Here is a 23,682-nt window from a genome sequence, read left to right as displayed (position 1 = left end):
TTTTCCCACCTCACGTCGATTGGCCGGCCGCTAAGTGCACAGTTCGCTCTCAATGAGTGAAAAGAGGCACAAGGGGAGGCTGGACAAGCCCTTCTTTCTTGGGTTTCCTGTCACTGTTCAAAAACACGATTAGGAATCGACACGCCCAAGAGGACTTGGGTTACGTGCGACCGCAACAAGCAAAAAAAGTCTTGTGGAACACTGCCAAAGCTCTGATACCAATGTAAGGTGCAGCGGAAGTGATTGTTGAACTTTGCTCAAGATGAGGGCTCTGAACTGTGCTCAAGGTTCTTTTTACTTATGGAAGGGAGAGCGTTCCGTTCCTTTAGTGAGAGAGTGCAATGGACATAAACAAAGTGATGAACACTGTGAATGAAGGTATTGAGATTGAGAGATAGAGAGAGAAGAGAATACGACACCGGGAATTTGTCAAACCCTCCTCCAAGGGCCCCACTCTCTATGGCGAGAGCGGTTTACTTATGATTGCACAAATCTCTACAATGCTTGGACTTGCTGACGATGTCGACGACAATGAGGACGACGACGAGACGGGCTGAAATCTGCAAATCTTTATCTGTTGAATTCTGATTCTATGTCGATGACGACGGTACGACGACGATGCGCTGAAAATGGAGATGCTGAATTCTGCGTTTTCCGGGCTGAAACTGCAAACTGCGTTGGATCTAACCGTGCGGCGAGGATCTGCTGCGAGCAGGTGAGATCTGTGAGGTTTGGGGGTTCTACTGCGGAAAATGACTGCTGAAAGCTGAAAACGCTGAGTCTAGGGTTGACTCAGTCGCGAAGATCTGCAAAAACACTGAGGGATCAAGCTGATGCAAAAACTGAAGGGCTGATTTGTCTTGATCTGCAAAAACGCTGCTGATGTGCTGGTGCAAACTGCTAACGCTAGGGCTGATCTGTCTTCTGCTGTCGCCAGGCTGCTGCAGATGCAAAAACGCTGGCTGATCTGGGTGCAAAACGCTAGACCTTCTTGCAGGATGCAAAAACGCTAGGCATGCTGGGGTCGTGCTGAGAAGGTGCCTGTTGAACTGAGTTCCTGCTGAAAGTTGACATAATTACAGAAAGTGTAAGTACATCAAAAAAATCTGAAAAGTCTCGCGAAATAGAAGCACATTGTTAACGGAGATTTGGAAGTGGCGCCCTGTCACCATATAATGGTAGTGATGTGTGTAAACACACTCAGGACTGCCAGGGCAGTTTTTTCTCTCTTTAGGAGGTTTTTTTCCTTGGCTTGTAAATATGCTCCTCACTCTAGGACAAGCTTTATCTTTGTATTGGCACACAGAGTAATACTACTTCCTGTGTTGTGTGCTTTTGAGCTTCTCCTTCATCTTCTCCATCTTCACTTGCATTCTTGCAACCGTATTTCCTACAATTGGTATCAAAGTAGGCTTGGACATCTAGGATAGTGTCACCAACATGCTTCCGGCTCATTCTCCAATTGAGGTATTTTTCGTGAGCGTTTACAAGGTTGTCAGAATTTTGATTCCGGCTCTTTTCAACCTCTGTTTCCACTACTGATGGTCAATTTCATCCTTACATGCAGGTTTCCGACCAGAAGTGCAGATTTTTGCAAAATCAGAACTTTGTAATCTGCTGTGCGTTGTGCTATTTCCATTGTCGCTGATACTGCTTGTGGCTTCCCGTTTATCTTGGGATTTTGGAGTACAGTTGTTGAGGGTACTTTTGGTGGGAAGTGCCAATCTCTCAGAGACAGCTGGCATCTTTTCTTTTCCTTCAATGGCAAGGGCACTTTTTACCCTCTTTAGGAAAGATTTTTCGGCAGTTCATCCAATTTTTTAATTTTGGCCCATCTAGCTAGTTTCCCTCATAATTGGCAACATTTGGGCGTTCTGAGGGGTTTCTAAGTAGTAGAAATCAGCCTCTTTTTGTTTTTATATATATATATATATATATATATATATATATATATATATATAGATAGATAGAGTATAGAGAGAGAGAGAGAGAGAGAGAGAGAGAGAGAGAGAGAGAGAGAGAGAGAGAGAGAGAGAGAGAGAGAGAGAGAGAGAGAGAGAGAGAGAGTTATATTAACGTCTTCAAAAGGCCAAAATGACCTATGAGACCAAAAAGTTACAACGCGGTGAATTTGATACAATGTCTTGAGTACCAAAAAATAAAAAAGGGGTATTGTAGAATCCTATACTGCTAGATGTGAATCAAGTAGCTAGCTGGAACTATGTAGGATATGAGTAGGGGGGGTTAAAGTAGTGAATGAGCGCTAATACAACACAATGTGGGTGTGCGTGTGGGGATATAATGGGTAAGAGATGATACAAACTTCAAAGGTTGATACAAAGGTTGGCACAAGATGAGCAAGGTGTACAATCCTCAAAAGAGCCGAATCACAGGAGATCCATCATCTGTCGCTGGCTAATAGTCTGATTGAGCGTCATGCATGTTGGGCCAAAGTGACCCAAATCCTCTGACGCAGCCTCCGTCGATGCTGTGTAGTCCTCCGCAATCGTGGGCATCTGGATCTCCCTAGCTCGGTCGCTCGATCGATCAGCGTGCCTTTGGTGTAAGGAGAATGTGAGCTTTGCTGTGGTAGCTGCTCCTTTGGTTGCCCAATGTTTGTTACAAACGAGAGCGCATAACAATATAAATTATACTCGGATAAATAGAATTTATCACTTAATACTGAAGCGAGAGGATATAGAGAGAAGTGAGAAGATCGACATAGTATTGGGGACCAGAAGATGGGCTGGTCCCCCCCCCCCGTAATAGTATCTTTATTACTGAGGAGAAGTCTATACAAGCACTTGAACCGAACATATTACTACGTTCGTTCTAGAATAAGACTTGATATTTCGTGGAAGCCTTAGCTTCTATCCTTAGAGCAAAGCCCTATTCCTAGGAATTTCCGTTCCTTATTCTAAATCCTCGAGAATCTAAGTTCTGGATCTCACCTTCTAGACTGAGGGCATGGCATCCCTGCAACCCTTTTTCGTTTTTTGACTCTGCTCCCAAAGTCCTCTTCTTGCAGATCAACTCTGCTTTCAAGTCCTTCCTTGGGAGTCTCAAGCTCCTGATCCCAACTCAAGAGTGTATCACTCTCAGATTCGTGAATCTACTTCCCAATCTCGGGTATGAAACCCTTGGGCTGATCTGGCTCTAGTTCTTCAGAGCGCTTTTCTCCTTCACAGGCTCGTGCATTCCTCTGTTCCTACTCACTCACGAAGAGGAAGTATACCTTCAATCAAATACTTAGAGATCATAACATGAAAATTGTCACCTTCACAATCTTGATGCTCGAAACACAGCTCGGTTCTCAAAAAGCAATTCCCCGGAAAAGTTCTCGTTGCAGAAAATCCTCTCTTCCAATCCTGCACATAGAAGAGGTGTGCTCTCGGGTTCCTTCTTGTAAATCAGCCCCGTCTACGACGTTGATGGGCTGAAAACAAAGAAAAACAGCAGCATGTCGCGGTGAAAACACTCTTTGTAGGCACTTCTTTGCGTTGGAACTTGCCTACCGGTACAATTGGGGCAGCCATGGGCAATCATCGGCGGCTTCATCTTCACGTCTGAAATCTGTAGCAGCTTCTTCTCCTTGCAAGCGCTGGCCTTCCTCTCTCTGAGAGAGTCTGTTTTTGTAGCTCCTAGCACCTTCAACGCAATCGACCCTTCGTTGGACCCTGAAGAAAGGACCGTTATCCTCCTTGGTGGGGAGGCTCGCGGGAAGCGGCTGCCCTTCTGGGTACGCGGTGATCCGCACTTGAGGGACGGAATCGCAGGGCACGTGCCTGTGGCGAAGTTCCTCAGTGAAGTTGTACCCCAGTATTTGGGTGCTCTTCATAGGCGGATGGGGAGATAATGCTCCCCTTCCTATGCTGTTATTTTGAATCCGATCCCTTCCGGGGGAAATGACGTAATTCTCCCCAAGCGAAGCCAGATGAGCTACAAGAACACCCAAGTGCCATCCCCCCCCCCCCCCCCCCCCCTTGGGGGGTCAACTTCACCTAAAAAGGGGTTGGGAGGTGCAAAAGGGAGACATCACCAACCTCAGCGGACGCCACCTGTGAGCCGACGCCCTTCCAAGCGGGTATGGCATTTCCTAGGGGAAAACAGTCGGGTTTCAAAGGCAGTTTAGTGAGATGAGCGATAAGTTACCTAGAGGAGGCAACTCCAAAGGGAAGACCGAAGCAAGTCCCGCAGTATCTGGGCCTCTGAACAGAGGTACTTGGTCGTTGTCACACCCAAATCCAAGCGGCGAGTGGGTCTCTCAAGGGATTAGTCATGGCCCTTAGAGTGTAGATAATTTTGAACTCTTGTAGTCCAGAGGAAACTAGTGACAAAAGCATCTGCCTTCGGTTTTTGGGTGCATAGTCCTGGTTGTTCTTCTTGTATACTTTTTTGGTGTATGAGGGGAGCGGCTGGGCGTGCCCTACCCGACTCCGAAAACAAAACAAAAAATAGGGCGGTCTTGCCAGTGGGAATAGGGGAGGAGGAGGGGCGCCAAAGCTGGATAGAGAGGGATCGCTTGCGCCATCAACGAGTAGGGGAGATGGAGAGATCGTACGTTCTTTTGAAGGCAACGTTGGGATTTCTTTTTTCTTTTGACTTGCTCTTCTTTTATTTTAAGGTGGGCGGCCGGCATATTTAAAAAAAAGGTATGAACTTGCCCAAAAACTCAATCAAACCTTATAATTTGAAAACAATGCATACACAACACTTCCCAGGTGTCTCTGGATGCAACCACATGCACATACGCAATGCCGACATAGACTTCCTTGCTGGAAAGCATCTCCTTTCGCGAAAAGCAACGTGCTTTCTCAAAAAGCAACTATATTTTCTCAAAGTTTCCTCTGAACCCATTTTCATTCAAGTGCTTGCTCATCCTTGTGCACAAATCTAACGCAGTTTGGAAGTTTCTCTCGACCATGGAATCTTCCCTTTTCGATGCCCCTGTCACCCACACTTGTGACGCATCAGGAATACCCTCACCTAGTCCTTTCCTACCGAACTTACGGTACCATCTCCTTCGCGATGCTCTATGTGACCCATCCTATGACGCATCAGAGATGTCCGTTCCTGGATGGTCGAATACTTCTTCCTGATGCTCCCTGTCACCCATCCGGTGTGACCCATCAGAAATACCCGTTTCTAGTGGCCTTACGGATATTCCTGTTCACAGTTCACAGTGCTCCCGTCATTACTCTGAATGATGCACTAGAAATATATGTACTTGGATGTCTCCAGTGAGAAAAATCCTCTCACTTAAAATTCCAATAATTCATTTGGAATTATTTTTCCTTGTGTTCCAAGCGAGAAAACCCTCTCACTTATAAATCCAATAATTCATTTATAATTATTTTTTTGTCAGGTAAAGTCAATTTAGCAACATCCCTCTCACTTATAAACAGTTGTGCTCAACTGTAGAGGTACAACTGAACTGCCGGGGAGAAACCGGAAAGATTCCAAATCGTGCTCAATGGTGAGTTGAGCTGGTCCTTCCTCAAAAGAGGACTTAAAAGTTAAATTAAACAAAAATTCAATATTTCAGTACTCATCTTACCGGTTCATGTCCTTCCTCTAGTACCTCGAGGATATCCTTCACCAATCACATCAATCTTACGAGTCACGTAGGAACTCATCATTCACGTCTTTCCAATAGATCGGAAGTTTCCTTATCCGAGAATCTGTTAACTCAATTCCACCTTCTCAATCTCGAGAAGAATAATCCTCCTAGAAATCAATTTAGGTATCTATCCTTGCACGTAATCCTACGCTATTAGTCGTGCGTATATAAAACTCTTGTATCCTCCCACATAGGGTATGTCCAAATCATAGAGCATTAATCTCATGTGAGGATGGCTTCCTTTCACAAATAGAGTCTACCAGTTCATTGATAGAAAGTTCTTGTTCTGGGCCTTTGCTCAAGGTAGGCCGACTCTTCTGATCCGAAGATCCCTTGTGCACGGCGTCACTTCTTTCCGTCTTTTCTTCGTGCAGGTTATTACCACCGGCAGTGTTTTCCTGACACCCATTGGCGTCGCCTCCTTGTGAAGGTTATAAAAAATGTTCACCTTGCAAGCATCAATAATGGCTTGCAAAATCTTAGGAAGATAAGGTTCTAGCCATAGCATTATCAGAAAATATGTTCAAACTCGGTTCACAATAGAGCGAACCCAATTGGATTCTCAAGGATGTTCTCTTATATGTGATGAAGGTAGTTCTTTCCGTCTTGGAACATAAAAGTTCATTACTTTACTTGCTTATGGAGAAGCGTATATTGCAATCATAACTTGCTACTTTAGTGGCCAATCCACGTAGCGTACATGATGATTAATGGCCATCAAAAAATCCCTTCTCAATAGAGAAATATAGAGGGACCGAACACATCTCACAGAGAGATTCTTGTGTCGGAATATCAAAGGTATCTCAATTGCCCATTCACTTCCTGAAAAGAAAGTTGATTCATCTCATTGTGGTTAGCAGAATTTTTTTTTCGACTCACCTTGACAACAAGGTTTGCATCTTCATGTGTTATCCATGTACCCAAAAGTGTAAATAATACTCATGCCATGTCAGAGCTTTTGTAAACTCGGGAGATTTACTTCACTTCGTAAGATTCTCAGAGCAAACACGCTCAACCAGATGATTTTTCAACTTGTCGACTTGGTTCCAGGCAAACCCGCTCATCAAATAAATTGGGAGTTCGAATCTGGAATTCCACGAGCATAGGCTGTAGCTGGCTCTTACTCCTTTCCTCATAAAGAGAGCCTTCATTTACTTGTGGGAAAAGCACTACCATATCTTCCCTTAACCGTAGAGGATGTCAGCTCATAGGGTATTCAAGCTTACTGAAAGTTCTTTCTTTGCTTGAAATCCCAAAATTGTTTCGTCGTAATGTCTTACCCACAGTAGCAGGTAATTTGTTGGAGAATTACTGGATAACAGATCAATCATTGACCTTCCGGATGGTTAAGCAAAGCAGTTCATCACATAAAACAATGTTCCAACTCAACTCTACTCTCGTAAACCTCGAGAGTGATCAGTCTTGGTAAGACATATGCATTCCTTGTGCGAAAAAGAAATCGCACTTTATAATTTCCTCAAAGATTTAACTTAGATCAAAGATTTGCCCTCTCACTTAAAGTTTGAGGGTTGTCTGTTCAAAATCTTAGGAGTTAGATTGAATTCCTGCACTCCAAATGTTTCTCCGGATAACAATGTATCCTTCGAGAAGAGGTAACAAAAACTCGTCGTTTCTGTGTTTAAGGGTTTCCATCCCACTATGGGGATTAGATTCTATGTACACTGAGGTGTACACTTCTAGATTGTATTGCTGACTCTACCATCCGCTGCAAAGTATATTGCGGATGTGTCTACGAAGTTTGAGCAAAACTCCTTCATTGAATTTCTTCTGCTTTTCTTCCTCTGAGAGGGTTCAAGAGTGGAGCCACCTTTGAAAGAGTGAACCAATACCTGTTCACGTAATCGGACACGGATTACTCACTCGTAATCCTATTGGGCAAACTGATCCCAATCTTCTTTGATGCCTTCCTCAAAAGCGTAGAGGAAAAAAAAATTTGTCGAAAAATTCAGCCTTGAATTGAATCCAAGTCTTGTTTTGAATTCCTTGCAGAGCTTTGGTATAAAACCAAGCACTCGCAGTCCCCTTGGGATGCTTCATCTCATGCATCACCTTTGACACTTTTGACAAATTGTGGTTCAAAATAGCAACTTCAAATTGTCAAATGAAAGTGTTAACTTTTGGGGCATCTTCCCTTCCGTCAAAAGTATCAAACTTGTTTGAAATGTTATGAGGTCTAGAGACCTTCTTCATATCCTTCCTGAATGACAGGATTTCTTGGCTATGGTTTCGAATTGATGTTTTCTGGGTTCTAAAGTATCTTGAGCATTCCGATCCTCGGATTCTGTCACAAGACGGGCACCACGTGCCAATAGAAAAGAGCAGACTGAACAGACTTTTAGCACTTTAATAACAGTTGAACTGAGAGAGAAAGAGACGACACGCGACACGGAGTGGCAGAATTCCATCCCAAAGAGTATTGGCCCCAAACCTTGGCGCCCCTTTCGGTATTTCTTTATATTGCATCAACACATTGCAAGCAGGTACTCTAGACTCTACACCTTCTCCAGGAAGCATGCCAAAGAATGAGCCCTTAGCACATATTTGAAGGCCATTGGCCTATGAAAAGCAGTTTACATGAAAAGCCTTCAAACTCAAAAGCTTTTGGTCCAAAAGCAATGCCAAAGAGCTGCCAACGTAAATCATGGAATTCCGTACAACTGCTACGTCAGCGGTCAACGCAAAACGCGAAAATCCATACAGCCTGCCACGTCAGCACTGTCAGTGTAATTTTTGAAAATCTGCCACGTCATCAGTTTGCGCAAGTCTTTGTGTGTGTGTGTGTGTGAGGGTCCAACTTTATTTGAATCCTTTGTGTCACTTGGGGCCCCATCGAACGGGGTCCCCATTAGTCGGTAGGACTTCTTCTTCTGTTACTTGTTCTTCTTAGGGTTTAGGCCCCTTGGCCGGCATCTGTAAGTTGGCCCCATTCTTCAGGGCTTTGACACGTCAGCAGTTTGTGACAGATTCTCTAGGTTCTTAAGCATCATGCTCTTGTCGCCTTCTCAAAGAATCCCAAGTCTTATTGTCACAAGACGGGTACCACGTGCCAATAGAAAAGAACAGACTGAACAAACTTTTAGCACTTCAATAACAACTAACTAAGAGAGAGAGACGACATGCAACACGAAGTGGCGGAATTCCACCTCAGAGAGTATTGGCCCCAAACCTTGGCGCCCCTTTCGGTATTTCTTTATATTGCATCAACACAGTACAAGCCGGTACTCCAGATTTTGCACCTTCTCCAGGAAGCATGCCAGAGAATGGGCCCATGGCCTCATATTTAAAGGCCCTAGGCCCCAAAAGCAGTTTACATGAAAAGCCTTCAAATTCAAAAGCTTCTGGTCCAAAAGCAATGCCCAAAAGTTGCCAGGGTAATTTACGAAATTCGTACAGCTTGCCACGTCATCATGTCAACGCAAAACGTGGAAATCCGTACGGCCTGTCCCGTCAGCACTATCAACGTGATTTTTGAAGCGTCCATACTGTTGCCACGTCATCAGGTGCGCGTGTGTGTGCACGTAGGTCCTGCTTTATTTTTAATTCCTTTTTCACTGGGGCCCCATTGGACGGGGTCCCCATAAGTTGGTAGGACTACTTCTTATGTTACTTGTTCTTCTTAGGGTTTAGGCCCCTCGGCCGGGATCTGAAGCTTTGCTCTGTTCTTTGCTGACTTGATACGTCAGCAGTTTGTGACATCCCTCCTTCTTGAAAGAAAGTAATCGTCCGCGATTACAGCATATCAAGCAAAACAACTAAAGTTAGCTCAAAAATTTTCCGAGGGACATTCCGAGGGATGATCAATTTGCTCTTTTTTTTTTGTTAAGGAGTTGGCTTCTCCTTTCGTCCAGTTCGGAACTCTTGATATGCTGGCGTAGCCATCACACCCAAACCGCACTAATCTTCCACGGGTGTCTTGATGCACTAAAATTACATACCCCGGCAATCTCATCCAGTTAGGAATCTTCAGTAGTTGGCACATCACAATGCAACACAAATGCTTACATATGCATGTTACAAGACACAACAAACAGCACCGCTAAGCTAAGCACTCCCCCGAGATAAACGGTCTGCGGTATGAAGCTACTCAACGACTACCTCGTCACTCCCCCCTGCAAATAACCTAAAAAGGTCCGAGCCATGAGCTCAGAGGAATGTACAACCAAACGCTCCCCAGACAGTAGTCTGGGTTCCGTACCAGTCTAGTCTGCTCGGTGAGTGTGCAATTTGGAAAATATTGATAGCAAGAGATGCCGATATGGTTGTGGCAAGAATCTCAGGAAAGTTTTAACCGAATGCAATGGGAAGACCTTCGGCCAAAGAGAATCACCTATACATGCATCTTAAAAGAATGTGGCATTATCCGAGATGCTGATATGGGCAGTAGAATTCACGATGATATTGTCATTTAACGAGAAATGTTGTGCCATTGAATGCTTTGGCCGGAATGTATACCAAATGCTATGCTTAGCCATGCTTTGGGTGATGTGAATGCCAAATGTGATGCCTTCTTTTACGGAGTAGTGCCTTGGTCGATGTGTGCATACAAAATGTGGTGTGAGGGCGATACCATATATTCCAAATATGGTGTGCTCATAAGCCCGCCCAAAGGCAAGGCCGTCCATAAGCCCAAAGTGCAAATCGTATGTCCCCAAGGGGGAGTTGGCCGTCCAAGGGTGTGTGGCCACCCAATAGGCTAAAAGGGGGCAATACATGTAAAAAGCGGGGGGGGGGGGGGGGGGGGGGGGGAAGACAATGGAGACATAGCGGCAGGCAGCGAGAGGAGGCTTAGAGGAAGAGAAAAACACTCCCGCCGGCCAGCTTGGGCCTCATACGAGATCACGAATGAAGAAAAAGTTGATGAGCATGGCAAGGTGCCCTAGTTTGGTCCTTGTCCCGCTTGATATGGTCACCTGCAACCTCAGCCTGTCACATCATCAAGCTGCTTGTCACGTCGCCGTGACAAGCAAAGAAGGGTTAAAATAGAAGAGAGAGGAGGAGAGCTTTAAGAGGCATCAGCGGGAGGGCAAGAGGAAAAGTGTGATTGTAGCATGAAAACAAAGGAGAGGAAGAGAGGTAGCTTGAGAAGAAGGAAGCAAGGAGTCGGAGAGGTGCTAAGCAGCAACTCTCTCTCTCTCTCTCTCTCTCAAGCAAGGATGGTCTATCTCTTTCTCTTGAAGCAAGAAAGAAGAAACTTGGTCTCACTTGACCTTGATTTGGGAACATTAAAGAAGGGAAGTAAGAAGATTATTTAGACCAATCTCATCTTATTAAACCACGGTGTCGTTAACGGCCCGGTTAATCTGTGAAGGGATCTTAAACTCCTATTTAACAATCAATCCAAGTGTTGGTGCTGCTAACAATCCACCTTGGCTATCAATTACATTGTAAAGAGAAGAAATCATGCTCTGATACCATTGTCACAAACGAGAGCGCATAACAATATAAAATATACCTAGATAAATAGAATTTATCACTTAATACCGAAGCGAGAGGATATAGAGAGAAATAGAGAGTGAGAAGATCGACACAGTATTGGGGACCAGAAGATGGGCTGGTCGGGGGGGGGGGGGGGGCTCCCCATAATAGTATCTTTATTAGTGAGAAGAAGTCTATACAAGCACTTGAACCGAACGTATTACCATGTCCATTCTAGAATAAGACTTGATGGTTCCCGGAACTTCCATCCTCAGGGAAAAGTCCTATTCCTAGGAATTTCCGTTCCTTATTCTAAATCCTCGAGAATCTAAGCTCTTACCTTTGGATCTCACCTTCCAGACTGAGGGCATGGCATCCCTGCAACCCTTTTCCGACTTTGCTCCCAAAGTCCTCTTTCTGTAGATTAACTCTGCTTTCTCGGACACGAAGACCTTCCTTGGGAGTCTCAAGTTCTTGATCCCAACTCAAGAGTGTATCAGTGTCAGATTCATGAATCTACTTCCCAATCTTGGGTACGAAAGAAACCCTTGGGCTGATCTGGCTCTAGTTCATCAGAGCGCTTTTCTCCTTCAGAGGCTCGTGCCTTCCTCTGTTCCTACTCACTCACGAAGAGGACGTATACTTGCAATCAAATACTTAGAGGTCATAACATGACAATCATTACCTTCACAATCTCGACACTCGAAACGCAGCTTGGTTCTCGTAAAGCAATATCCTGGAAAAGTTCTCGCTGCAGAGAATCCTCTCTTCCAATCTTGCACACAGAAAAGGTGTGCTCTCGGGTTCCTTCTCGTAAATTTCTTTTTTCTTTTGATTTGCTCTTCTTTTATTTTAAGGGTGGTAATAAGTGGGCAGCCGGCCTATTTTAAAAAAAGGTATGAACCTGCCCAAAAACTCAATCAAACTTTATAAGTTGAAAACCATGCATACAGAGCACTTCCTAGGTGTCCTTGTGTCACAAAATGATGATGTGGCATAACCACCTGCAGACAAGGCAGACCATACAGACAGATGATGTGGCAGATTTGCTCACATGGCAGAAATCCGGATTCACACTGTTTGCTGACGTGGTAGTACGAACATCCGCAAATTGCACTGACATCCTGTTGACTTGGCAGAACTGTACGGAATTCCAAAAACTGTGCTGATGCTTTTTGGGGGAAAATTTTGGAGCCAATTGGTTTTAGGACTCCTTGCTTTTGAGTTTACTGCTTTTGGGGCTCTACTTTTGGTATCCCTTGTATCAATAAATAAGCCCAAGGGCCTCACTCTTCAGGGCATCTCTCCTTTTGCCATCCCTTGTATCAATAAATAAGCCCAAGGGCCTCGGTCTTAAGGGCATCTTTGCTTTTGTCATCCCTTGTATCAATAAATAAGCCCAAGGGCCTCACTCTTTAGGGCATCTGGACGCAAAGTCTGAGAGTAGAGGACCTGCAGGCAGTTGTAACTTTGATCGAGCATTAATATAAAAATAAATACCGAAAGAGGCGCTAGTCTTTGGGGTCAATACTTCTGAGCATGGAACTACGCTGGACCGTGTCGACTCAAATTGTGAAACTGTGATAAAGTTTTGAAGTATTTGAAGTGATTCTCTCGTGTGTCGTGTTTGATTATCTGCTTGGGGTGCCCAAGCTTGTGACAGTGGTATCAGAGCACGACCGATTTCTCTTCTACGGGGAAATCTGATCCATCTTCTCGCGACACACATGGATTCAGGCAAGAATCAGACGACTCCTCTTGCCACCTCGAAAACGGGAGGCAGTATAGAAAATTCAAGTGGATTAGCAGAGAACGAGTACGGGCCACCTCGGCCTACGCTGTATCAACTCATGGAGATGCAACGTCAACAACAGGTTGATGAGTGCGCAAAGCAGATGCTCCAGTTTGCCAAGGATCCACAATAAGCCAAATTTTTGACCTGGCACTCGATGGATGAAGTGGATACTCATCGGCAGAAAGCCATTGAGTCACCAATAAAACTGACAATCAAGAAACCTCCTGTCTCACGGATGTTTACTAAAGATGAACTCCAGGACATTGTCGAAAAACGAGCCAACAAACTATTTGGGTCAAAGGAGGAGCAACTTAACAAACGTAACAAGGGAATTGACTTCCCTGGTTACTTGGGCCGAAAATCCTCTTTTGAGAAAGCAAGAAAACAGAAGAAGCGTGTATGTTCGAAGCATTTTCCAGTTTGTCCTCATCTTCTTCTGACAGCTCGGATAGCTCATCCTTTTCTGACTCGAGTGATGAGGACATAAAGGGCAAGAAATGACAAACGGACTGTACATTTTATTAAAAAAAAGGAGCACTTTTACAGAGTTAATCAATATAATTTTCTCGACGACAAGGGCAAAAAGGTCAAGGAATTTAAAGAGGGTGAACAAGCGGTAAAGTTTGAAACCTTTCAGGGTTTTGAGATGCTCCTAAGGCTCTAGCCTCTATCCAACAGTTTGATATAGCATTTTCCGGAGGCCGCTTTACAGAGCACTCAAAGATTAGACGGGCAATATCCTTTTTGAAAGGCAATGCACGGACATGGTGGTCCACTCGTTTGTTAAGAAAAGAAGCACCGTCAGAGTGATTGAAATTCAAGAAACTTGTATTTCTTCATGGCTCACTCAAGAGTACGAACGAGACGTGAGAACCGATTGGAACCACCTTCGGATGATCAGGGGTGAAACTTTGGATGATTATTGTGAAAGATTTCCTTCCGACCTCTTCTTTCAAGAAGATCAGTTTTAAGGAGCAGATTGAGAGGTTTTGTTTGTGGACTCCCTAAAGAAATTCGAAACTACTACCTTGAGAAGAAGTCAGAGTCCATTCAACAATTAATGGGACATGCTAAGCGGGAATTTGCTATGCATTTGCGTAACTTGACTTACCCACCAGATAACCTTTGACAAGTCAAAACAGAAACAAACGACAGATAGATAGATGAACTCGACTAACAAAAGAACAGAAAGATACACGATCTCGACTGCAAAAGATCAGAAAGATGAATATTTCAAAGCAGGAAAGTGTTTTGAATGTGGACAACAAGGATATATCGTTGCACGGTGCCCCAACAAGGCATAAGGATAAGGATGATTGACAGAATAGGAATACAACGGGACGAGGAGATACTCGTTCCAGAACAGATTTTAGATAGAACGTTATGGATGAATTAGCATTGTTTTGCTGTATGAATTTATGAAATAAACTTTTTGGAAGAAGATTTTGGATGAAACCAAAGTTGTATGGAAGAACCTTTTATTTGTAAGCATATAACACGATTATGAATCAGATGATGATGATGCTTTGGAGCAGTGATAGCTCCTGAAATGAAAGAGAGCGAGAAGATATTCTTTCTGGAAACAGATACTGGCTTTCCAAGACAAGAAAGAGAAAGGTAAAGTGAAAGGTGGTTCTTAGTTAAGAACCAGCATACGAAATGGATGGAGGAGGAGGACCTAGCAGATACTTCTCAGATTTGGAACTTTACCTCGACGCTTTTGGTCTAGCTGTGCCTATTCCAAGAGTTCTCACAGATGAGCGGGTTGAATCTGGTGCAGGCGGGACTGCACAAGAGGGCAGTCACTCCGCTCCTTTGTCACAGATTTCTTGGACGGAATAGAGTTACTGATTTCCCTTTGGGTTTCAAGGATACTGATGTGCTTACAGTATTCTGCTGAATGGCTTTATGAGAGAAGTACTTCGACATGGGATCCCCGAAAATGATTACTTGCACACGGCAGTGCTTGAGTGGAACGATTGACCAAATGAATGCAGCATGTTGGTCTTAGAATCTATGGACGTGAGCATGATATGGGATTAGTTTAAACGACATCAGTGAGGTTCAGTGCGGATCTAGATGCGATTGCTAAATACCTCGCCAAGAATCACGGTCCTAGATCCTATGTGATGTGAATGTGAATGTTATCTAAATGTGATCTGATGTAATGTGACTGTCGTCTTTGTACAAGTGTTGGATTTGTGTTGTCTAGTACGTCGGTACTTAAGAGCCAGTGTCTACTGAATTGGTTTATGGCCTCTGTTTGTTTTGCAGGCGTAATCGAGGGCGATTACAGTTCTTTCAAGAGGGGGGTATGTCACAAAATGATGAGCGGCATGACCACCCACGGACAGGGCAGAGCGTACGGACAACTGACGCGGCAAAAATTTGGTTTTTGTGCTGACTGCTGACGTGGCAGTATGGACGTCCGTAAATTACGTTGACAGTCTGTTGACATGGGAGAACTGTACGGAACTTCGAAAACTGCGCTGATGCCTTTTTGGGGAATATTTTGGAGCCAATTGACTCCTTGATTTTGAGTTTACTGCTTTTGGGGCTTTGATTTTGGCATCCCTTTTATCAATAAATAAGCCCCAAGGGCCTCACTATTCAGGGTATCTGGACGCAGAGTCTGAGAGTGGAGGACCTGCGGGCAATTGTAACTTTGATGGAGCATTAATATAAAAATAAATACCGAAAGGGGTGCTAGTCTTTGGGGCCAATACCTCTAGTGGTACGGAACTACGTCGGGCCGTGTCGACTCAATTTGTGAAACTGTGATAAAGTTTTGAAGTATTTGAATGATTCTCTCGTGTGTTGTGTTTGATTATCTGCTTGGGGTGCCCAAGCTTGTGACGCCCTGGATGCAACCACATGCATAGACGCAATGCAGACATAGACTTCCTCGCGGGAAAGCATCTCCTTTCGCGAAAAAGCAACCTGCTTTCTCAGAAACCAACTGTATTTTCTCAAAGTTTCCTTTGAACCCATCTTCATTCAAGTGCTTGCTCATCCTTGTGCACAAATCTAACACAGTTCGGAATTTCCTCTCGACTATGGAATATTCCCTTCCTGACGCCCCGGTCATCCACCTTGTGATGCATCAGGAATACCCTCACCTAGTCCTCTCCTACCGAACTTACGGTACAATCTCCTTCGCGATGCTCTATGTCACCCATCCTATGACGCATCAGAGATGTCCGTTCCCAGATGGTCGAATACTTCTTCCCAATGCTCCCTGTCACCCATCCGATGTGACGCATCAGAAATACCCGTCCCTGGTGGCCTTACAGATATTTCCGTTCACAGTGCTCCCGTCATTACTCTGAATGATGCACTAGAAATAGCTGTACTTGGATGTCTCTAGTGAGAAAAACCCTCTCACTTAGAATTCCAATAATTCATTTAAAATGATTTTCTTGGTGTTCCAAGTGAGAAAACCCTCTCACTTATAAATCCAATAATTCATTTAGAATTATTTTTCTGTCAGGTAAAGCTAATTTAGCAACAATGTCTGCTCTAAAGAAGTCTGTGATCCGTCTCTGAGAGTGGCTAGCCTCTCCCCTCATCTTGCTCTCTTTGTGTCTGTGCAGCTCGAGCAAAAACAGTCCTAGACATCTTTGGTCTTCATACCCCATGACTGTATAGAGGGTGGTCCAAAGCCCTCTCTGAATAGGCAGTGAAAGGGGCCTCGTATCTCATAGTAAACTAGGTAGTGGCATGTGTAGTGCAAGTCTGTCTCAGGCTCCTTGTGACATAGGGGACATGTCCTGGCCTCTACTAGTACTCCGCTGTATCTACCAATCTTGACCGAAAGCAGGTGTGAAGCTGTGCGTATCTGGCCAATAGCACATCGTATCCCATAAGATAAGTGGGTGTCCATGTATCTGGGCTTGGTCACAAAACCATCCTTAGTAAGTTGGAGAAGATGCCCTCTATAGAAAGCCATCTTTGTGCCTAGCTCCTGTGCCGGCTGTATCCAAGTCCTTGTGGTATCTAGCTGAGTAAGGTCCTGGTGGATGAGCCTGGTCATCTCGGACTGTGTAAGAGTCAAGGAGGGTGCATCCAATGAGTACTGGTGGAAGGGGGGTAATCTGTCCATGCTGAACCCATGTACCTGAAACCATGATGTCATCTCACCATACCAGCATGCTGGATCTCCCTGCATAGCTAACTGTCGAGAGGACTCAAGTGCTAGGTGGGCATATCTATCTCTAGGGAGGTCCCATAAGCAGTGTATAAAGGAGACTGATCTAGTGAGCGCCTCAACCACTAGTGGGGGGGCAGCTAGCTTTGCTCCAATAATGTCATGTGACGTATTGAAGCCTTGGCTCCAATAAGCCGCGAGATCATAGAGACCATAGGCTTCTCCATGCCTCCCCATCCATCAGTGCGGTCCGACCTCCTATGATGGTCCAACGAAGGCCCCCATATCTAAACTCCATAGAGCAATGCAGAAGCTAGTAGAATGTCAAAAAGTCAGAGCTTTGTCCGAGGCTTCTGAAACTGAATGTATGAACACATCCTCTCCAATCCACCCAATGCTGCATAGGCTCTGGTTAGTCTAGTCTCTGCTACTCTCCTCAATGAAAATGCTGGTCCACTAAAGACCACCCCAAGGTAGGTGTAAGCATCTATATAGTCCATGTCTCATGGCCACATGTGAATGCGGGTGCTGATCTCCTGATCCACTCGTGGGTGGTGTTAAACACCATAACCTTGGTTTTACCAAGGTTGACAGACAAACCATTGTCGTGGGCAAACCTTTTCAAAGCATCCAAGTGATGCTGCATCCCCTTTGGAGAGTCGCAAATCAACACAATATCATCAGCATATAACATTAGTGGAATCCATGTCCCTGCTAGCTGTGCACCTCTATCACCATCTCTCTCAATATAGTTAGAAACCCCATCTACATACATACCAAATAGAGTAGGAGAGGGTGGGCAGCCCTGCCTCACCTTGATAGTGGAGTGAACTAATGTAGATAACCCCTCTGGAGTGTGTACATGCCCCACTACTGACTTGTATAATGCCATGATTTCCCAAATCAGCTCTGCGGGTACTCCCATCTCCTGTAGTTTGCGCAGCAATCTAGCTCTGGGCACTGTGCAAACACTTTGTGGAAGTCCACAAAGCTACAATAGATCTGTCTCCCATGTGATTTGCCCTCCTCAATAATGGCTCTGAGTGTCAGAATGTGGTCTGAGTGTCAGAAAACCTCTCTTGAACCCTACTTGCCCACCTGCGCGTATACCCTCCCTTTGTGCCCATCTACACAGCTGCTGCTCCAGAATGGATGCGTACAACCGTGCCAATGAGTGTCCAGTCGGTGACGTTGTACCCCGGTACTTGGGTGCTCTGCATAGGCGGATGGAGGGATAATGCCCTCCTTCCTATGCTTTTATTCTATAGTCCGACCCCTTCCGAGGGAAATGGCGTCATTCTCCCCAAGCAAAGCCAAATGAGCTACAAGAGCGCCCAAGTGTCTTGCCCCCGTGGGGGGGTCTACCTCGCTAGGGAAGCAAAGCCTCACGTAGTCCAAAGGAAACTAGTGACAAAAGCGTCTGCCCTAGGAGCCTGGGTGCATAGTCCTGGTCGTTCTTCGTGTGCACTTTTTTGGTGTATGAGGGGGATGGCTGGGAGTGCCCAACCCGACTCCTAAAACAAAACAAAACAAAACAAAAAACAATCATGATAGTGCGATAATTCCCAAGCTCCATAGGGTCTCCTGACTTGAAGATAGGTACAATAGTAGATAAACTCCAAGTATCAGGCAGGCCTTCACACATGGCATGGTTGAACATCACTGCTAGAAGCTCTGCGAACAGATCCTTGGCATGTATAAAATGCTCAGCCACTAAGCCATCATGATCATATGCTCTCCCAGTCCTCATCCTGAGAGAGAGAGAGAGAGAGAGAGAGAGAGAGAGAGAGAGAGAGAGAGAGCGTACAATTTTGATTTCCGTTTTTTGGTTTTATTTTAGACTAGGAGCATCTACAGTGGAGCCCTAACACATTTAAGTAGGCTCTCTATAAAATTCATCTGTAGCTCTTACCTACTCAAATACGTTATGCCAAGCAGTCTGCCAAATCAGCTAACCTATGCTATTTGATTTCAAGTAGCACCATTCGTGGTCTCTTCCAATAAATGCCCATTTCTAGGCACTAGGTGTATGAGTCAGCATGTGTTTTGGATGAATGTTGGCTGACATGTAAGCTTAACCTTCACCTTCTTGGATGGCAATGAAACTGTTTTTTTGCCTTCATTATGAGGAACATAGGAAGTCTTAAAACTGCGTTTTGAGAAAGAGTTAGCACTGCTTTTGACGTTTTTTTTCGTGGTTCTTGTTAACAGGTCCTTTTGACATTTCCAGATCCCGAAAAAGAAGTTTGTCCTGCTATCGATTGCAACACAGTACCTATGCATACCGTCTCGCCAGAAGGTGTGACGAAACATCAACAGTAATTCACATTTTTTGTTGGATTTTATTTCAGAAGGCTGAAGAAGAGAATTTTTTTTTTGTGACAGATTGATTCTTCAATCATTGGTAGTTCATTTCAGGACATGCATTGGTTGTAAAGATGTCATTGATTCTACATATCATGAGTAGAACAGGTCTTTTGGCCACTTATGTGGCAGCCAAATTGCTTCGTTTTGTTTTTGTGGGTAAGGTTGTAGAGAGAGAAGAAGAGAGAAGAGATTTTAATGTTGTGGGGATATCCGACGAGGAGAGAGAGAGAGAGAGAGAGAGAGAGAGAGAGAGAGAGAGAGAGAGATGAAATGAAAGAAATTGGTCTTTTACCATCTACAAAAGACCAGAATGACTTATGAGATCAATAGTGACAATCATGACATGAAAGATACAACTGTCTGAGAACACAAAAGAGACTAAAACAAGTGATATGATAGTGGGAGGAGAGTGAACTAAACGGGCCTTGGGGGAGGTCATCCAATGAATTTTTGCACAGGTCTCTTTAGTATTGCAACAATCTTGTCCGCACTGAAGGATGGAGTGGGTGTGTAGTATACCATCAATCTCCTCCATTGTAAAGAATGAAGCGTCCCACATTTTCCCTGGCAATATATCTTGGTCACATTGTCATATGTAGGGCATGTACAATGATCTTGTCGTAATTTAGAGCCAAGATGAAACCCATGTTGATTGCCAATTTTCACAAGAGGAAATGAAACCGGTCACATGACGGGTGCTACAGCTTTGTGTGCTGGTCCCTTGCCCCTAAGAAGGCTCTTAAGTCGATGAATTTCCATCAAATATACTCTGAGGCACATCCTCTCCAACAGACCCACAACATGCCTTTTGTCAATATAGATAGCAACAACTCCTCCCAATGAGAAGGATGAACTTGAGAAGGAAAATGGAACATTTGAGGCGGGAGTATCTATCCAAATATGAAATTTATAACATTATTGGGTAAAACTTGAGAGATTTAATTATTCCTCATCCAGATTTGGGAAAGTAATTTCTTCATGTAAGGTTGGTAGTCTCTCCTTTTCGCATATATATGAGCTAATCTATTTCAGCACACTTCTTCTATGTGTTCTGACACGCTTGTCAACATTGTCTACTTCGTCCTTATCCCTAGGGGCTACTCAAGGTTTGGGAACTTTGGTGTCTTCTCTACGTGCATCTTGTTGTCGTCTATTAGAAATTGTCCCTCCTTGGCGGTGAAAGAGATGCACATTCTATTGTTGTCTACTCTAGATTTGCTTGTGGAGGTTGTGTTGTCATCCAAGGTGGTTCTTGGTGCCCGTCGTTTAGAGGCTATATATAGCTCTTGCTCTGTTTGGTTTTTGGGGTCCCAATGTACATTTTGCTCTCTTTAAGAGAGTTCATTTTTCATTGTTTTGCTATTATTGTCCTTTTTGGCATTGCCATTCACTTGTATCCACCTTTCCAACGTTAAGCTTTATGCTTGCTTGTATCAAACTTTTGCCTTGTTGTACTTTGGGTAGTTGGGTACTTTTTCCTCACGGTGATGTGCTTCCTTTCTTGGGGTATTCCATAGAATTGTATTAGTGCTTTGTAAGCATGTGTGCGTGCGTGCGTGTGTGTGTGTGTGTGTGTGTGTGTGTGTGTGAGAGAGAGAGAGAGAGAGAGAGAGAGAGAGAGAGAGAGAGGTGTCATTCATGCATGATTCACTAATCTTGCGGTCAATCTCACTTTCACTAAGTGTTAATTTCTTTCTTATAACCATGCTCATTTGAGGCAAAAACATTTTACACTTCATTAGGAAATATGTGGCATGATGTTAATCTTGTTAGGAATTGGAGACATAGCTAGCTAGAGATTAGAGTGCTTTATTTAATGGAGAGAAATAATCTTTGTGAGAGAGAGAGAGAGAGAGAGAGAGAGAGAGAGATGTACGTGGTTCAACCAATGTGGGCTATGTCTATGAGAAAGCAACCACTTAATGGCTTTGCACTTCAATCTTGAAGTAGACTACAAAAGGATTATCAACCTTTTATGGAACTCCTATCTTGCTTCACTCTCACCACTACTTCACACTTCACTAACTCACACACCCTTTACAATGCACCACCACTATCCATTTTGTGTATAAAAGAGGCTTCTTTTTATAGGCCAAAAGTGTTGTCCTCTCTCATGAGAGGTACCTTTGTGTGTAGTTGTCCTCGTGTAGACAAGTTCATCTCTAACTCTCCTATGCGTCCATGTGTGGCCATTCTTATGTAGACGAGTCCACTTGAAATTTGTCCATGCGTCCATGTGTAGCCTAGCCAAGTTCGCCTGAAACTCTACTATCGTCCATTGAATTCGGCCACCGGCCATTGGTTATCGGCCATCGGCTAACCGAACGACCATTTTTTGATCACCTTTTCGACCGTCGTTTGATCATAATATTCCGGCGAATCCAATCTCGAGCAAAGCTCTCGACTATGTGTGAATTTTTATTTTTTTTGACGAGTGATTTTTCTTATGCACGATGGCTTCTCTTCATAGCGGAGGCCTTAGAAATGTGCATTTTTGAAACTAAAAATTACAAAGGGTGAATTATTCTCTATACTTAACAATAACTCACTTGGAGACTGACCTCCACCACAAACTTGTGACTGCTTCCATCTTGGCTTCTTATCTTTGTATGCCGATTGAAGATGAGCAAAAGTTTAACTTCTCCTTATTAACCACCTTCCTCAGGATTCTTGCTTGTGTGCACATTTTTTAACTTTAGCTGTCCCTCTTCCAAAAGAGTACGTATGAAGTGATATTTCACGTTAATGTGTTTTTTTCGTGAGTGAAAAACTGAATTCTTTAGGTGCTTTGATTGTCGCTGTACAAAACATAATTGTTTTGTTTGTATCTAAGTTCCTCCAAGAATCTGTGAAGCCAGAGAATCTCTTTGCTTGCCTCTGTGAGAGTTACATATTCCGTTTGTATCTAAGTTCCTCCAAGAATCTGTGAAGCCAGAGAATCTCTTTGCTTGCCTCTGTGAGAGTTACATATTCCGCTTCCGTGGTAGAAAGTGAGACCACTTTCTGTAGCTTTGAAGCTCAACTCACTACTGTGCCTCTAACCGAAGACATAGCAAGTAGTGCTCGTTCGAGTATCTTTGTCACTTGCCATATCTGCATGAGCATACCCTTGTAAGAAAATGTCAGTGCTTTGAAAATTCAAAGCATTTGTGGTTGTCGCCTTTAGATACATTACTATCCACTTCACAACTTGCCAATGCTCTTTGCCTAGATTATTCATGAACCTACTCACAACTCCCACTGCATGTGCAATATCTTGTCTTGTCCAAACCATAGTATATATTAGAAGACCTACCATTACATCATATGGAACTTTAGACATATAGCATATCTCCTCTTGCGTCTTTGGACACATATCCTTGGTTAGTTTGAAGTGGCTAGCCAAAGGTGTAGAAACCGGTTTTGTATCTTGCATTGCAAACCTTTTTAGTACCTTTTTAATGTAATCCTGCTGAGATAACTTTCGTGTCTTCTTCATCCCGTCCCTTGATATCTTCATACCACGTATCCGTTTTGTAACAGCTAAATTTTTCATTGAAAAATATTAGACGATGATTCTTTTAGGTCTTTGATATCCTGCATGTTAGCACTTGCAATCAGTATGTCATTAACATATAATATTAGGATGATGAACTTTCCATCTTTCAAATTCTTTGTGTAGATGCAGTGGTTTGAGTTGCATCTTCTGAATTCGTGATCCATTATCCATGGATCGAACTTTAAGTGCCATTGTCTTTATGCTTGCTTTAAACCATACAAGCTTTTCTTTAATTTGCTAACCATTTTCTCGTTACCCTTCTCTTTATACCCCTTCGGCTGAAGCATGTAAATCTCCTCCTGTCACAATGAGGGAATGTCGTGTTTACTTTCATTTGCTCAAGACTTAAGTCATGAGCAACCAAACGCTTAAGACAAGTCTAATTGATAAAATTTTAAAAATAGGAGAAAATATTTCATTGAAATCAATACCTTTCTTATGAGTGAACCCTTTATCACAAGCTTGTACTTATATGTTTTCTTTCCGCCTTCTTCCTCCTTCAGCTTGTACACTCATTTGTTTTGCAGTGCCCGCTTACTTTTAGGCGATTCAACCAATTTTCATTTTTGGTTGCGATGTAATGAGTCCATCTCTATTTGTATGCTCTTCATCGACTCTTCTTGATTCATGTTGCATAACTTCTTTGTATGATTTCAACTCTCCAAACTCTGAGACCAAGAGATGGTTGAAGTAAGAAACGAACCTTTTTGGAGGTCTACTTGCTCTCGTAGATATTCGGATATAGGTTGAGACTCCTCATCTCGTGGATGTTGTTGCAA

At 43.7% G+C, this 23,682-nt stretch overlaps 1 protein-coding gene across 4 annotated transcripts in view; it reads left to right on the top strand.

The window, feature by feature from the left end:
* The window catches only part of LOC147463511 (uncharacterized), a 68,599-nt gene extending 48,189 nt beyond the window's left edge, over positions 1–20,410 (top strand). For 2 of the 4 annotated variants that reach the window (XM_086489451.1, XM_086489435.1), the window contains 2 exons: positions 19,210–19,297; positions 19,384–20,410. In XM_086489451.1, coding sequence (XP_086345577.1) covers positions 19,210–19,297; positions 19,384–19,388 — 93 coding nt within the window. In that variant the 3' untranslated portion in view covers positions 19,389–20,410. The other 2 variants (XM_086489443.1, XM_086489429.1) reach the window with 1 other exon arrangement.
* Positions 20,411–23,682: the final 3,272 nt, after the last annotated feature.

The sequence above is a fragment of the Adiantum capillus-veneris genome, chromosome 2 (assembly GCF_014529385.1).
Source record: "Adiantum capillus-veneris isolate H3 chromosome 2, ASM1452938v2, whole genome shotgun sequence".
NCBI lineage: Eukaryota > Viridiplantae > Streptophyta > Polypodiopsida > Polypodiales > Pteridaceae > Adiantum > Adiantum capillus-veneris.
This window is presented reverse-complemented; position numbering and strand designations above follow the sequence as displayed.